The 17719-nt window shown below is 43.4% G+C and overlaps 1 protein-coding gene across 3 annotated transcripts in view; it reads left to right on the top strand.

Moving 5' to 3' along the window:
- The window catches only part of LOC143775237 (disintegrin and metalloproteinase domain-containing protein 9-like), a 150205-nt gene that overhangs the window by 105703 nt on the left and 26783 nt on the right, over positions 1 to 17719 (top strand). For 2 of the 3 annotated variants that reach the window (XM_077263124.1, XM_077263126.1), the window contains 3 exons: positions 173 to 284; positions 2978 to 2992; positions 8743 to 8893. In XM_077263124.1, the coding sequence (XP_077119239.1) occupies positions 173 to 284; positions 2978 to 2992; positions 8743 to 8893 (278 nt within the window). The remainder of the gene's footprint in view (positions 1 to 172; positions 285 to 2977; positions 2993 to 8742; positions 8894 to 17719) is intronic. The other variant, XM_077263125.1, reaches the window with a different exon arrangement.

Here is a 17719-nt window from a genome sequence, read left to right on the forward strand (position 1 = left end):
TTCACTGTTCTAGAAATTATGGTACTTAGCGTGCAAATTGACCAATTCATGAGATCCCAACAGCCAGCAACAGCGCGTGCCCCTTTTAAATAGCAGACAATGCCTTGGAAGTATAACATATAAGAGACAGGAAAATAATGTCTAATGTTTTGTCTTTCTTTTAATATTTGAGGTTTGTAATAATAAGCACGAGTGTCACTGTGATGTTGGCTGGCATCCACCATTTTGCAATCAGTCTGATGATTTTGGAGAAATAGATGTAAGAAAAATAACAGATGATACTGGTTAGTGTTTTTATGATTAATTTTATGAAGTTTCTTTAGAGACCATGAGTGCTAAACAGCAAAAAAATTGTAGGTGACTTGCACATCATTTTGAGGTAGTTAATACGGAGTCTTGTAGATCACTGTAAATGTTGTATATCTCGTGTCAAAAGAAACATTTTTTCCTAATTTCCTATAAGAGTAAGCTAACAGCACTCAGTGCCAGGCAGCTGCTACAAAAGCACATAATGTTTTAGAATTAATAAAATGAGAGCTGAAAACAGAATTCTAACATAATGTGTAAAGAGGTGACGCAGGCCGTCATATGCTTCCCTCTCTTTGGACATTGTTCACATTTGATGCGTGCAGTTCCAGAGCGTTTATAAGTGTTAATGTGTTTATTTGTTGCATTATGAATGTATTTGATATGTGTCGTGTATTAGGTCACATTAGCGATAGAATAGAAGGGAGTATAGGACAATAGTGGGATTAGAATAGAGGGGGCATAGTAGAGGCAGGGAATAAGAGTATTAGCTTGGGTATAGGCAGCACATGGGTTTTCCTGACTGGGATGAGTTACAGAGTAGTGTAGTGTACAACAGTGGGGATATAGAGAAGACACTTCCTGGTTAGAGAGCAGAGCCCGGGCAGCAGTGAATTGGGACATTCTGACAGCTGTGGGGATAAGGTTGCTTTGGCAAGAAGGGGCCCCAGGATGGGTGTCGTGCAGGCGGTCACCAGCTTAAACGGAAGCTGTTCCAAAGAGGATCCAGAGCCCATGGCCGAGACTAGGTGAAGCTGAGATGGCGAAGCTTTTACTTTTTCCTTTGAAACCGAACAAGGGGAATGGCAGGAAACGGGTGGGCGTAAAGGCACGGATGGGATAGAGATTGTCCGGAAAGAGTAGTGATTGCTGGAACAGGACAGGGATTGTCCTGGAAAAGCAGTGATTGCTGGAACAGGACAAGGATTGACTGGAAAGAGCAGCGATTGCTGGAACGAGGCAGGGATTGTCAGAAGTGAGGCAGAGATTGCCAGGAAGAACAGAGGTTTCCGGGAAGGCTGGGAAAGCTTAAGAAATGTCATTCTGTATACACTGTGCCGTATTTGTACTGAAAACCCTACTGTTAAGTAAAGTTAACTTGTTAAGAATGGACATTGTCTCCTGAGATGTTTGTGATGCCCATGGAGCTGTGGATGGGATGGCAGAAGCAGAAGAGACTCCGGCAATAAATGTGAGTGCTCTGCTGCGTATGTTGCACACACCGCAGAAGGGACATTGTGTTTCATTTGTGAGGCGCTAGGGTGTGGGAACACTACAGCTCGTTGCCACAACTACTGCCCTGGCCGCCTTACAAATTTCATACTGATAAAGAATTCATATTCAGTTATTATACAGCGTATATTCATATGCCGTTTTGGGCTCCCTAATGTAAAAGTATATAAGGAGAAATGAAACAGGTTCAAAGGTGGGCTAGTAGATTTACTCCTTTCCGTAGCCATTTATCATTTTTTCCACTACTGTTTTTCCGTCCAAATCCTTCAATCCTTTAATTTTTAGTACTTTTATATGGCACGAATTGTGCAGGAAAAATAATGTTATATTTCTTAAAGTTCAGTGTTTTATAGATGATCCAATACTAGAGTTGAGCAAAAAGATTAGCAGGACCCTGGTGAAGCAGCCACGTCTTTATGTGGCTGCTGGAGCAAAGAATTGTGAATCTCCTACTCCCTGCAGCATCCCAAGCACCATTCTGATGATGTGGTGGGTGCTACTAATCAAAAGAGGCATTAATGATGTAGGTAGTAGAGGGTTAATAGGAAGCCACTGGCTTAAGGCTGGTTTCACACTTGCGTTTTTGTCTGCAGCGTTTTTTGCACAAAAAACGCATGCGTTTTTTTCCCCTATATTTAACATTGAAAACGCATGCGTTTTTTTGCACATGCGTTTGGTCGCGTTTTCAAACGCATGCGTTTTTTGTCTGCATGCGTTCATTTTCAAAAATGCTACCTGCAGTATTTTCTTGCGCGTTTTTTTGCCGCGAAAAAACGCATGCGTTTTTTCGCGGCAAAAAAATGCATTGCTGTCTATGTAAACGCATGCGTTTTTAAGCACATGCGTTTGTTTGCGCTAAAAACGCATGCGTTTTTATAGAAAAAAACCAGAAAACACACTGAAAAGCCACCCACCACCATCAAGGTGATAAAGGGATCCAAACCCTAACCCTAACTCTACCCCTAACCTCACCCCTAACCGTTTAATGAACATTTTCTGACAGTCATATTGCCACGTATTTAAGTGCCACGTGGCACATATTTAAGTGCCACGTGCCACGTATTTAAGTGCCACGTGCCACGTATTTGAGTGCCACGTATTTAAGTACCACGTATTTCAGTTGCACGTATTTCAGTGCCACGTATTTCAGTCACGTTTAGGGTTAGGGTTAGGGGTAGGGGTAGGGTTAGGGTTTTCTTGTTTTTTCTTGTGTTTTCTTGTGTTTTCTTGTGTTTTTCTATAAAAACGCATGCGTTTTACCGCGTTTACATGCGTTTTTCACACATGCGTTTTTTTAAAAAAACGCATGCAGACAAAAACGCAAGTGTGAAACCAGCCTTAGACCTGGCCACTGGACCAGGGTCCTGCAAATATTTTTGCTCAACTGTTTGTAATGCTAAATATGTTAATTAATTATTATTATTTTTTTTTTTTACAGAATCAAAGATAATAGGTAATTTAAACTTTTATGTTCTTTTTAAAAATATTTTTATAAATATTTTTTAAAATATTCCTTTTATTATTCCCTCTAGTGACCTTCGTTGATCGTAGATACAACACACTGTAATACTTCTGTATTGTAGTGTATTGTAAATTTATCAGTCTTCTATAGGGGACAATATGGTGACAGAAGGTTAGATGTCACATTTACTCTTGATAGCCACATCTAAGGGGTAGGACTGTTACAGTAGCGTACTCCGATTACTGTGGTTTAAGGTTTATTTTCATGCACCGTCTTCAGAAGCACAGCCTCCTGCTTCTTGACAGTGGTACCTACCGACAGGGCCGTATTTGCCACTAGGCACTCGAGGGCACGTGCCTAGGGCGGCGACATTGCGGGGGGCGGCACCTGAGCAAGGTTTTTTTTTGTTGTTTTTTTAGTCCGGGGTCACAAACGCGACCGACCATCAGCCATGCATATGGGGGGGGGGGAGAATTATGAGCCATGCATACAGGGGAATATGAGCCATCAGCCATGCATACGGGGGGGGGGGGGAATTATGAGCCATCAGCCATGCATACAGGGGGGGGAATTATGAGCCATGCATACAGGGGAATATGAGCCATCAGCCATGCATACAGGGGGGGGAATTATGAGCCATCAGCCATGCATACAGGGGGGGGATTATGAGCCATGCATACAGGGGAATATGAACCATCAGCCATACATACAGGGGGGGGAATTATGAGTCATGCATACGGGGGGGGTGGAGAGATGAGCCATGCATACAGGGGGGGTGGAGAGATGAGCCATGCATACAGGGGGGAGGTGGAATATGAGCCATGCATACAGGGGGGGTGAATATGAGCCATGCATACAGGGGGGGAGTATGAGCCATGCATACAGGGGGGGAATATGAGCCATGCATACGGGGGGGGAATATGAGCCATGCATACGGGGGGGGAATATGAGCTATGCATACAGGGGGGGGAATATGAGCCCATGCATACAGGGGGGGAATATGAGCCATGCATACAGGAGGGGGGTAATTATACAGTATGGAGAACTGTGTGTGGCCATTATACAGTATGGAGCATCATGTGTGGCCGTTATACAGTATTGAGCATCATGTGTGGCCATTATACAGTATTGAGCATCATGTGTGGCCGTTATACAGTATGGAGCATCATGTGTGGTCATTATACAGTGTGAAGCATCATGTGTGGCCGTTATACAGTATGGAGCATCATGTGTGGCCAATGGCCATTATACAGTATGGAGCATCACGTGTGGCCATTATACAGTATGGAGCATCATGTGCGGCCAATATACAGTATGGAGCATCATGTGTGGCCATTATACAGTATGGAGCATCATGTGTGGCCATTATACAGTATGGAGCATCATGTGTGGCCATTATACAGTATGGAGCATCATGTGTGGCCATTATACAGTATGGAGCACTGTGTGGCCATATTTTTTTTTGTTTATAATTATTGTATATAAAACAGTGTGATCAGCAGTGCTAAATTGCTGTGGTTGGGAAGTGGATATGGGTGTGACTAGTTGTGAAATGGGTGTGGTCAGAGGCGTGGCCTAAAATTTGCCGTGGCGCGCTACGCGCGCCGCACACTTTATACCTCCTTCCCTTCTTCAAAAGTTGGGAGGTATGGTACCGCATTTGCCAGATCATGGCAAGTGCCGCAAATCCCATACGGAATGAATGAGGCCGAACGCAGTGTTGCTGTAAGTGATCCGTTACGTGGCAGATGCAGAAAAACTGCTGGATCTGCTGCAAAAGGCGACTTTCACATCAGCAATTCTTGCCAAAGTCACTGCCGATAGTGTCATACTCACCAAAGGGGGAGGCAGCACTAAAAGTGCCTAGGGCAGCAGAAACCCTAAATACGGCCCTGCCTACCGATGACTGACAGTTCAGGACCAGTTGCATGGTTGAGCTGCTGGCTTGAACTGTGCACTATCATACCATGTTGCAAGCAGAGACATCTTTCCCTTTGTGGTATTGGAAGAACACAGTGACATTGAAGTTGGCTGGTGCGCTGAATGTGGCCAGCTTCAATGCAACACTTGTAAACTCTGTAGCAGACTCTTTATCAAAGAACTTGGAAGCAGCACTCCTTGCTCAGGAAACAGGCCACAAGGTTGCCAACCTCCTATTTCGTGGACAACTGGACCAAAATTGTCAGACATTTGACCCACCTCTTAACAAAGATTACACCCTATAGAGACCACATTCTCATAAAAGCCACAACCCATGAGGTGTCCAGAATAATACTCTGTATTGAGGATTACATTAAGCAAAAAGTATAGAAGTGGTATATTCAGCGGGTGAAATAAGTATTGAAAACATAACCAATTTTCGAAGTAATAGATTTCTAAAGGTGCTATTGACATAAAATTCTCACCAGATGTTGATAACAACCCATCCAATCCACACAGGCAAAGAAATCAAACCAGAAATGTCCATAAATTAAGTCATGTGTAATAATGAGAAATGACACAGGGAAAAAGTATTGAATACGCTTACAGAAATGTAACTAATACTTCGTACAAAGGCATTTGTTAGTGATGGCAGCTTGAAGACACCTCCTGTATGGCAAAACTAGCCGCATACATTGCTCCGGTGTGAGCTTTGCCTAATTCTCCCACACAAACACTCTTCAAATCCTGCAGGTTCCTTGAACTCCTATGAACTCCGAGCTTTAGTTCCTTCCATACATTTTCTCTTGGATTCAGGTGAGGTGATTGGCTGGGCCATTCGAGCAGCTTTATTTTCTTTCTCTGAAACCAATTGAGAGTTTCCTTGGCCATGTGTTTGGGATAAATGTCTTGCTGAAAAGTGCACCCTTGTTACTTCTTCATCATCCTGGTAGATGACAACAGATTTTTTCAAGAATGTCTCGATATATTTGTCCATTCAAGTTTCCTTCAATTATATGAAGGTTGCCAGTGCGTATGCTGAAAAACAGCCCCCCACAATGATGTTCCCACCTCCAAACTTTACTTGTTGGTATGTTCTTTTTAGGGTGATATGCAGTGCCTTTTGGCCTCCAAGCATGTTATGTATTATGGCATCCAAAGAGTTCAATTTTGGTCTCATCTGACCAAACTGCTATTCTCTCAGTATTTCACAGGCTTGTCTAAATTTTGTTGCACATACTTTAAATGTGCTTGAACATGCTTTTTTTTCAGTAATGGACTCTTGTTTGATGAGTGTGCACACAGGCCATGGAGGTCGATGTATTACTTATTGTTTTCTTTGACACAATTGTACCTGCTGATTCCAGGTCTTTCTGTAGCTCTCCACAGGTGTTCCTTGGCTTTTGGATATCTCTTCTTTTCATTCCTCTGTCTGAAATCTTGCAGGGAGTGCCTGGTCATGTCTGGTTTATGGTAAAATGAAGTTCTTTCCAATTCCGGATTCTGACCCCAAAAGTGCTCACTGGAACTGTTAGTAGTTTTCTTACGTTACCAATGCTATCAGCATGTTTTGTAACAATAAGGTTGTGAAGGTCTTGAGACCTCTCACTGGTATACCCATCATGTGATGTTTCTTGTGTGACACCTTGGTAATGTGATACCTTTTTTATAGACCATCAATTGAATCAGCTGATATTATTTTTCACTAAGCGGCAGGATTGCTTTTTAATTGCTGATAGATTTCAGCTGTTGTCATGACTTTCTATTGCTTTTTGCATCTCTCTTGCTTCATGCGTTCAATACTTTTTCCCTGTATCATAGCTCATTATTAAACATAATTTTATTTATGGACATCTATGGTTTGATTTCTTTACCTGTGTGGATTGGATGCGTTGTTACTATTTCATGTCAATAGCACCTTTAGAAATATATTTACTTTGAAAATTGGTGACATGTTCAATATTTATTCCACACACTATATAAATGCATTTAGAGCAGGTAGACTGCTCACAGTAGCACAAGAAACATGCAGTCTAGCAGTGTCTGTTGAAAAACAGTCCAGGGACTGTTTGAAGACTTGGCCATAACACTAGTTCCACGGCCAAATCAAGTAACGCCTAGATGAAGTGTACCAGGAATGAAGACTAGAGGGCTTTGGCTTCCATACGTTATGCCAGCCTACACAAGAGTAGGACTGGTGTGTCATTTTCACTTTGAAGCCTCTTCATTGCATTACCCATTTGGTCTCCAGACCAATCTCTGGCTATTATTCAATCTAAGATAGAAGTGGGACTCATCACTGATAAGGACAGACCTACATTACAGCCTCCATTGCCGTGTTGCTTTGCATCGTACTGGCATTTGAGAGTGATGACATTAAGTCAGTGGACCACCTGTAGCTGGACATCTGTCTTACATCCCAATGTTATGCAAACAGCTTCTAATGGTTTGTATAGACACTGTTTGACGTCTGAGGCTTGGTAAGTGATTTCTAATTACACTTGCAATACAGGATTGATCAATCGTGGAACCAGTGGTACAGCCATTTCTCCAAAGTGTCAAGGCTTCCATTTTGTAACACGGCAACAGGCCGCGTGTTGCTTGTGCTGCCGTGAGTAGCCTGCGTGGCCTAAACTTGCTACGATAGCCTGCGCCAGTATATAAACTAATATTTATATAACTAAATTATTTATAATGATGTACAATAACAAATTGTATTGTGGTACTGTGTTAGCGAGAAAAATCGATGTGAATACTTTTCTGCCCAATGATGACAGAAGTATTCTAGGAGTGATACCTTTATTGGCTAACCAGAAAATAATATGTTTGCAAGCTTTCAGAGCACAGTGGCTCCTTCTTCAGGCAAGATTACAAATAGATTAATAAGAAACAAGCACAACATTTAAAGAATGTTTATCTATGGACTCATATCTATGGACTTATCTATGGACTCATCACACTTCCCACCCCCTAACAAATGTCCTACTGTAGTATTCTTTAAATGTTGTGCTTGTTTCTTATTAATCTATTTGTAATCCAGCCTGAAGAAGGAGCCACTGTGCTCTGAAAGCTTGCAAACATATTACTTTCTGGTTAGCCAATAAAGGTATCACTCCTAGAATACTTCTGTCATCATTGGGCAGAAAAGTATTCACATAAATTATTTATACAAATCCAAAGTTTCTTAAAAAAGAAATAAAAAGAAATAAAAGTTGCCATTTTCCGACGTTTGTAGCTTCTCCATTTTTTGTGATCTGGGGCTGGGTCAGAGCTTATTTTTTCCACCCTGAGCAAACATTTTTATTGATACCATTTTGGTGCAAATACAATCTTTTGATCTTTTGAATAACGCAGCTCATCTAATTCTTGACAGACTGTGGTGTTCTGTACTCAAGAGATCTGACTCCAGCAGCTGACTGGAGGAAGATTTCTGGTGTAGTGAACAGAGGAGCACACCACGCCATGCCAACTTCTTCACGAATCAGGAGCATCCAACTTTAGCATGCATGCCCTTCATCAAGAACAATGTGAAAAATGCTGGTCTTGATTAAATGAGCCCAGAATTCATTATTAAGTTTTCATTCCAAGACTTTTCCAATTCAGAAATTAAAATAGCCTTGATATCTCATACCTATTTTTATTAGAAGTTATAATTACTATGAATATTGTTAAGTTATCCAGGTAAATGCCTGACGTTTCACTACTATTTTTAAGTCCAGATGTTTGATATAACCCATATGAGGTTGATAAATTACCCAGGGGAGAGTTATTTAGACTGTGCAAGCCATCGCTTATGAACTTATGTATTGTGTTTCATGCAGATGAAATAGATGAAGACAGCAGCAATTGCTCCAGTAAAGAAGAAATATATTTAAGGAACTGGCTTTTAGTAGCCTTTTTATTGATTTTGCCTCTGATAGCCCTCCTAATCCTATTTGGCAAAAGGAAACTAATGAAATCTTTTCCAAACAGGTAAGTTACGGTAAATTTTTTTGCCTGCTTTTACACAATTAGTACAATTTACAACTGAAGACCACCATTTAAAATTGTAAACAATTTAAAAGAAGCACCCCATAGTGTAAAACTGCATAAAGATGATATAGAGTGGTGTACGAGAATATCCACTCACCGATTAGAGCTCTGCATATATCCGACACAACGCTGAAGCAAACTATTGTTGATCTCAGGGCTGCCACTCCACTAGCTGGACCAGATGCAATACAATTCACTAAGTTAAAAACACAGTGGCAGAGGCGTAGCAAGGGGCTCAGCTCCAGTGGGGGACAAAACATTTGAGTGGGCCTCTAACCGGTAATCCTAATTTCAACTATGGTGCTGCAGCCTAATCGTGGGTTTAGGGAAACCTTAGCGGACAGCCGCGCTGTTATGGTGACCATATAGTGGTAGATACCATTCCTGCATAACATACAAGTGATCACAGAACAATATTGTATCATACAATTATTAGGTTCTGTAGAAGGATGTAGATCTGGGGATTTATTATGATGGAATATAGGAATATAGGCTGAACTGGATGGACAAATGTCTTTTTTCGGCCTTACTAACTATGTTACTATGTTACTATGTCACAGTACAGTTATAGATAGTAACTTACAGCTAACGTTCTTTCTTATGGAGTCGTTCACTTTTCTCATCTTTTCCATCTGGTCCAGACTGACATGACAACTTCTTCAGCCACAACTCGTCTGCAGAGATTACAACAAAGACACATTTGACTTTTCACATTTCCAGCACCGTTCCCCATCTATCCCCAACCTGCACAAACTCCTGATTGATACCCCAATATTGAGCCACTGCTGACGTGTCCCTATTACTGCACCGTGGTACAATAATGGCTCCTCTTACTGTTCCACGTAGTAATGATGACCACCACTATGTCCTTTACATAATAATAATCCTTTGTCCACATTTTTCCTCTGTATGGAATGTAATCAGGGCGGTAATGACCCGATGGGGGCAGGCATGTGGCGCTGTTGTTGCCTAATGGCATCCTGTGATAATCTAATGACTTTTGCATCAGGGGACTCATGTGCCTGACGCCTACGCTTATATGCATTGTTTTTGTCCGAGTGATGCTGTTGCTCTTTATGAGTCTCATTTGCCCTTTGTTGTCTTCGACGTTGTGCCTTTGCTGCTTTCCTTTCATTGTGATTGGCACACTTTTTATGAGGAGCCATGTTGGCATTGATATTTGCTTTTTAAAGGAGTTTTCCCACGAACAAAAGTTAATTTTAATAATAGTCTGTGTCTGACCATGTACCGAACATAATACGGCTCCTGGGCGGGGGGGAAGCAAAAGGTAATACTGACATTACAGCAGGAGATCACAGAGGATACATTTTGTGAGGTAAAATATTTTTTTAAAACCAGTCAGTGAAATATTTTACCTCACAAAATGAATCCACTGTGATCCCCTGCTGTAATGTCAGTATTGTCTTTTGCTTCCTCCCCTGCCCAGGAGATGTGGCACGCTCTGTACATGGTCAGACACAGGCAATTTTTAAAATGAACTTTCGTTCGTGGGAAAACCCCTTTAATGTGACCGGCTTCCTCTGCCTGTAGACACGTCGCGCATCTGCCGTCGGGATCAGACGAATAATTCACTGCACCTGCATGTAATTCGCACAGGCCCAGTAAATCAGACCACCTCCATCTTTGTGTAGACAGATAGCGGCGGTCACATTTAAACTGCACAAAAATTTAAGCAGTTCTTCTTTGTTTAATGGCTTGTGATTATCCATCTTCCTCTTCATTACATTCCAGAGGTTTTCAATGGGGTTCAGGTCTGGAGATTGGGCTGCCAATGACAGGGATTTGATGTGGTGGTCCTTCATCCACACCTTGATTTACCTAGCTGTGTGGCATGGTGCATTGTCCTGCTGGAAAAAAACAGTCCTCAGAGTTGGGGAACATTGCCTGAGCAGAAGGAATCAACTGTTTTTCCATGATAACCTTGTATGCGGCTTGATTCATACGTCCTTCGCAAAGAATAAACTGCCCAATTCCAGCCTTGCTAAAGCATCCCCAGATCAACACCTGGTAATCTAATGGTTAGACGAAGACCTGGAGAGGTGTACAAGCCACAGTGTCTTGCACTCACTGTGAAATTTGGTGGAGGATCGATGATGATCTGGGGATGCTTCAGCAAGGCTGGAATTGGGCAGGCTGTTCTTTGCGAAGGACGTACAGTATGAATTAAGCCGCATACAAGGTTTTTCCAGCAAGACAATGCTTCATGCTGCACATCAAATCCCTGTCATGGGCAGCCCAATCTCCAGACCTGAACCCCATTGAAAACCTCTGGAATGTAATCCAGAAGATGATGGATAGTCACAAGCTATCAAATAAAAAGGAACTACTTACATTTATTCGCAAGAAGCAGTGTGAAAAACTGGTGGAAAGCATGCCAAGATGCATGAAAGCTGTGATTAAAAATATGGCTATTCCACAAAATATTGATTTCTGAACTCTTCCTGAGTTAAAACATTAGCATTGTTATTTCTAAATGATTATGAACTTGTTTTCTTTGCATTATTTGAGGTCTGAAAGCACTGTTGTTGTTTTTTTAATTTTGACCATTTTTCTTTGTTAGAAAAAAAAATACAAAAATTATTGCTTGGAAATTCAGAGACATTGTGTCAGAAGTTTATAGAATAAATGAACAATTTATATTTTACTCAAAAATATACCTATAAAGAGAAAAATGAGACAAACTGAACATTTTGCAATGGTCTCTTAATTTTTGCCAGAGTTGTATATACATTGCTCAAAAAAATAAAGGGAACACTAAAATCCCACATCCTAGATATCACTGAATGAAATATTCCAGTTGTAAATCTTTATTCAATACGTAGTGGAATGTGTTGAGAACAATAAAACCTAAAAATGATCAATGTAAATCACAACTAATATCCCACGGAGGTCTGAAGTTGGAATGCTGATCAAAATAAAAGTGGAACATGAAGTTACAGGCTGATCCAAATTCAGTGGAAATGCCTCAAGACAAGGAAATGATGCTCAGTAGTGTGTGTGGCCTCCACGTGCCTGTATGATCTCCCTACAACACCTGGGCATGCTCTTGATGAGGCGGCGGATGGTCTTCTGAGGGATCTCCTCCCAGACGTGGACTAAAGCATCTGCCAACTCCTGGACAGTCTGTGGTGCAACGTGACGTTGGTGGATGGTGCGAGACATGATGTCCCAGATGTGTTCAATCGGATTCAGGACTGGGGAACGGGCAGGCCGGTCCATAGCTTCAATGCCTTCATCTTGCAGGAACTGCTAACACACTCCAGCCACATGAGGTCTGGCATTGTCCTACATTAGGAGGAACCCATGGCCAACTGCACCAACATATGGTCTCACAAGGGGTCTGAGGATCTCATCTCGGTACCTAATGGCAGTCAGGCTACCTCTGGCGAGCACATGGAGGGCTGTGCGACCCTCCAAAGAAATGCCACCCCACACCATTACTGACCCACTGCCAAACCGGTCATGCTGAAGGATGTTGCAGGCAGCAGATCACTCTCAGCGGCGTCTCCAGACTCTGTCACATTTGTCACATGTGCTCAGTGTAAACCTGCTGTCATCTGTGAAGAGCGCAGGGCGCCAGTGGCGAATTTGCCAATCCTGGTGTTCTGTGGCAAATGCCAAGCATCCTGCTCGGTGTGGGGCTGTGAGGACAATGCCCATCTGTGGACATCGGGCACTCAGACCATCCTCATGGAGTCGGTTTCTAACTATTTGTGCAGACACATGCACATTTGTGGCCTGCTGGAGGTCATTTTGCAGGGCTCTGGCAGTGCTTCTCCTGTTCCTCCTTGCACAAAGACTGAGGTAGCGGTCCTGCTGCTGGGTTGTCACCCTCCTACGGCCCCCTCCACATCTTCTGGTGTAGTGGCCTGTTTCCTGGTAGGGCCTCCAGCCTCTGGACACTACGCTGACAGACACATCAAAACTTCTTGCCACAGCTTGCATTGATGTGCCATCCTGGATGAGCTGCACTGCCTGAGCCACTTGTGTGGGTTGTAGAGTCCATCTCATACTACCACGAATGTGAAAGCACAACCAATATTCAAAAGTGACCAAAACATCAGCCAGAAAGCATTGGTACTGAGATGTGGTCTGTGGTCCCTACCTGCAGAACCACTCCTTTATTGAGTGTGTCTTGATAATTGCCAATAATTTCCATCTGTTGTCTATTCCATTTGCACAACAGCATGTGAAATTGATTGTCAAACAGTGTTGCTTCCTAAGTGGACAGTTTGATTTCACAGAAGTTTGATTTACTTGGAGTTATATTCTGTGTTATGATCCTAGTGGTAGAGGATCTCAGAAGTTCCAGCTAAGTCCGCAAACACAAAAACCAGCTCATAGGGAGGTGGTAACTTGGCTGACCGTATATCTAATCCTAGCACAACAACTAGAAGTAGCCGGGGAACGTACCTACGTTGATTCTAGACGTCTCGCACCAGCCGGAGAACTAACTAACCTTTTCAGAGAAAATAAGACCTCACTTGCCTCAAGAGAAAGGACCCCAAAGTTATAATACAAGCCCCCAACAAATAATAACGGTGAGGTAAGAAGAAAAGACAAACGTAAGAATGAACTAGATTTAGCAAAGAGAGGCCCACTAATTAATAGCAGAAAATAGGAAGGAGACTTATACGGTCAGCAAAAACCCTACAAAAATATCCACGCTGAAAATCCAAGAACCCCCGCACCGACTAACGGTGTGGGGGGAGAATATCAGCCCCCTAGAGCTTCCAGCAAAAATCAGGAATCACATTATGAACAAGCTGGAACAAAATAGAAGCAAAGCGAATAAACAAAAATAAGAAAGCAGGACTTAGCTTATCTTGCAAAGAACAGGAGACCAGGAGTCAGGAGCAAACAGACATAGACTGACTACATCGATTCCAGGCACTAGACTGAGTTTCCAGGAAGTCTAAATAGGAACACCCAAGGCCTAACGAACCAGGTGGGTACCAACCTGGAGAAAGATGATCCAAGTGTAATACCGCTAGTGACCACAAGAGGGAGCCAAGAAATATAGTTCACAACAGTACCCCCCCTTTAAGGAGGGGTCACCGAACCCTCACCAAGACCACCAGGGCGATCAGGATGAGCAGCGTGAAAGGCACGCACCAAATCGGCCGCATTAACATCAGAGGCGACCACCCAGGAATTATCCTCCTGACCATAGCCCTTCCATTTGACCAGATACTGAAGCCTCCGTCTAGAGAGACGAGAATCCAAGATCTTCTCCACCACGTACTCCAACTCGCCCTCAACCAAGACCGGAGCCGGAGGGTCAACAGCAGGAAACACAGGCACAACGTACCGCCGTAACAGAGACCTATGGAACACATTGTGAATGGCAAATGACACCGGAAGATCCAAACGAAAAGACACCGGATTAAGGACTTCCAAAATTTTATAAGGACCAATAAAGCGAGGCTTAAACTTAGGAGAGGAAACCTTCAGAGGGACATACCGAGAAGATAACCAAACCAAATCCCCAACACGAAGTCGGGGACCCACACCGCGGCGGCGGTTGGCAAAACGCTGAGCCTTCTCCTGTGACAACTTCAAGTTGTCCACCACATGATTCCAAATCCGCTGCAACCTATCCACCACGGAATCCACCCCAGGACAGTCAGAAGGTTCAACATGACCCGAGGAAAAACGAGGATGAAAACCAGAGTTGCAGAAAAATGGCGAAACCAAAGTAGCGGAACTAGCCCGATTATTGAGGGCAAACGCAGCCAATGGCAAGAAGGTCACCCAATCATCCTGATCCGCAGAAACAAAACATCTCAAATAAGCCTCCAGCGTCTGATTGGTTCGCTCCGTTTGGCCATTAGTCTGAGGATGAAAGGCAGATGAAAACGACAAATCAATGCCCATCTTAGCACAAAAAGATCGCCAGAATCTGGACACAAACTGGGATCCTCTGTCAGACACGATATTCTCAGGAATGCCATGCAAGCGAACCACATTCTGAAAGAACAAAGGAACCAGATCAGAAGAGGAAGGCAACTTAGGCAAGGGCACCAAATGGACCATCTTGGAAAAGCGATCACACACCACCCAGATGACAGACATACCTTGAGACACCGGAAGATCTGAAATGAAATCCATGGAATTGTGTGTCCAGGGCCTCTTTGGAACGGGCAAGGGCAAAAGCAACCTGCTGGCACGAGAACAGCAAGGCTTAGCCCGAGCACAAATCCCACAGGACTGCACAAAAGAACGCACATCCCGCGACAAGGAAGGCCACCAAAAGGACCTAGCCACCAAATCTCTGGTACCAAAAATCCCAGGATGCCCCGCCAACACTGAGGAATGAACCTCGGAGATAACTCTGCTGGTCCATTTATCAGGAACAAACAGTCTTTTAGGTGGGCAAGGGTCAGGTCTACCAGCCTGAAATCTCTGCAACACACGACGCAAATCAGGAGAAATGGCCGACAAGATTACTCCCTCTTTAAGAATACCAGCTGGCTCTGAGACTCCCGGAGAGTCAGGCACAAAACTCCTAGAAAGAGCATCGGCCTTCACATTCTTAGAACCAGGCAGGTTCGAGACCACAAAGTCAAAACAGGAGAAAAACAACGACCAACGAGCCTGTCTAGGATTCAGGCGCTTAGCAGACTCGAGATACATCAAATTTTTGTGATCCGTCAAGACCACCACACGATGCTTAGCTCCCTCGAGCCAATGACGCCACTCCTCAAATGCCCACTTCATGGCCAACAACTCCCGATTACCAACATCATAGTTCCGCTCCGCAGGCAAAAATTTCCTAGAAAAAAAAGCACAAGGTCTCATCACAGAGCAACCAGAGCCTTTCTGCGACAAAACAGCCCCTGCACCGATCTCAGAAGCGTCCACTTCAACCTGAAAGGGAAGTGAGACATCAGGTTGGCACAAAACAGGCGCCGAAGTAAACCGGTGCTTCAGCTCCCGGAAAGCCTCCACGGCTGCTGGAGCCCAATTAGCCACATCAGAACCTTTCTTGGTCATATCCGTCAAAGGTTTAACAACGCTAGAGAAATTAGCAATAAAACGACGGTAGAAATTAGCAAAACCCAAGAACTTCTGAAGACTCTTAACAGACGTGGGTTGAGTCCAATCATGAATAGCTCGGACCTTGACTGGGTCCATCTCTACTGTAGAAGGGGAGAAAATGAAACCCAGAAAGGAAACCTTCTGCACTCCAAAGAGACACTTTGAGCCCTTCACAAACAAAGCATTATCACGCAAAACCTGAAACACCATCCTGACCTGCTTTACATGAGAATCCCAATCATCAGAAAAAAACAGAATATCATCCAGATAAACAATCATAAATTTATCTAGATACTTCCGGAAGATGTCATGCATAAAAGACTGAAACACTGAAGGAGCATTAGAAAGCCCAAAAGGCATCACCAAGTACTCAAAATGACCTTCGGGCGTATTAAACGCAGTTTTCCATTCATCTCCCTGCTTAATGCGCACAAGGTTGTACGCACCACGAAGATCTATCTTGGTGAACCACTTGGCACCCTTAATCCGAGCAAACAAGTCCGACAATAGTGGCAAAGGATACTGAAATTTGACCGTGATTTTATTCAGAAGCCGATAGTCTATACAAGGTCTCAAAGACCCGTCTTTCTTGGCTACAAAAAGAATCCCGCACCAAGAGGGGAAGAGGATGGACGAATATGTCCCTTCTCCAAAGACTCCTTTATATAAGAACGCATTGCGGCATGCTCAGGTACAGATAAATTAAATAATCTTCCCTTAGGAAATTTACTACCAGGAATCAAATCTATAGCGCAGTCACAGTCCCTATGAGGAGGAAGGGCACTGGACCTGGACTCACTGAATACATCCTGATAGTCCAACAAATACTCTGGAACTTCAGAAGGAGTAGAAGAAGCAATAGACACCGACGGGGAATCGCAATGAATTCCCTGACAACCCCAACTTGACACAGACATTGCCTTCCAATCCAAAACTGGATTATGGGTCTGTAACCATGGCAGACCTAAAACGACCAAATCATGCATTTTATGCAGAACAAGAAAACGAATCACCTCCCGATGTTCAGGAGTCATGCACATGGTCACTTGTGTCCAATACTGAGGTTTATTCTCCGCCAATGGCGTAGCATCAATTCCTCTAAGAGGAATAGGATTTTTCAAAGGCTCCAGGACAAAACCACAGCGCTTGGTGAACGACAAGTCCATAAGACTCAGGGCAGCACCTGAATCCACAAATGCCATTACAGGTTAGGAAGACAATGAGCAAATTAGAGTTACAGACAAAATAAACTTAGGATGCTAATTACCAATGGCGACAGGACTAACCATCTTTGTTAGGCGTTTAGAGCATGCTGAGATAACATGTGTAGAATCACCACAGTAAAAACACAACCCATTCTGACGTCTATGATTTTGTCGTTCAGTTCTGGTCTGAATTCTATCACATAGCATTGAGTCAGGTGTCCGTTCAGACAACACTGCCAGAGGATTAGCAGATTTACGCTCCCGCAAACGCTGATCTATCTGAATGGCCAGAGTGTTATGACCCCAATGGCGAGGGTCTCAGAGGAACGTGGAAGTCTGCAGAATACAAAAATCCAGCTCATAGGGCAGTGGTAACTGGGTTGACCATATATCTACTCCTAACGCCAACACTAGAAGTAGCCGGGGATCATTCCTACGTTGATTCTAGATGACACGCGCCAGCCGGAGAATCTAGCTACCCCTAGTAGAGGAAAACAAA

Source organism: Ranitomeya variabilis, chromosome 5 (genome assembly GCF_051348905.1).
Source record: "Ranitomeya variabilis isolate aRanVar5 chromosome 5, aRanVar5.hap1, whole genome shotgun sequence".
NCBI classification, from domain to species: Eukaryota; Metazoa; Chordata; class Amphibia; order Anura; family Dendrobatidae; genus Ranitomeya; species Ranitomeya variabilis.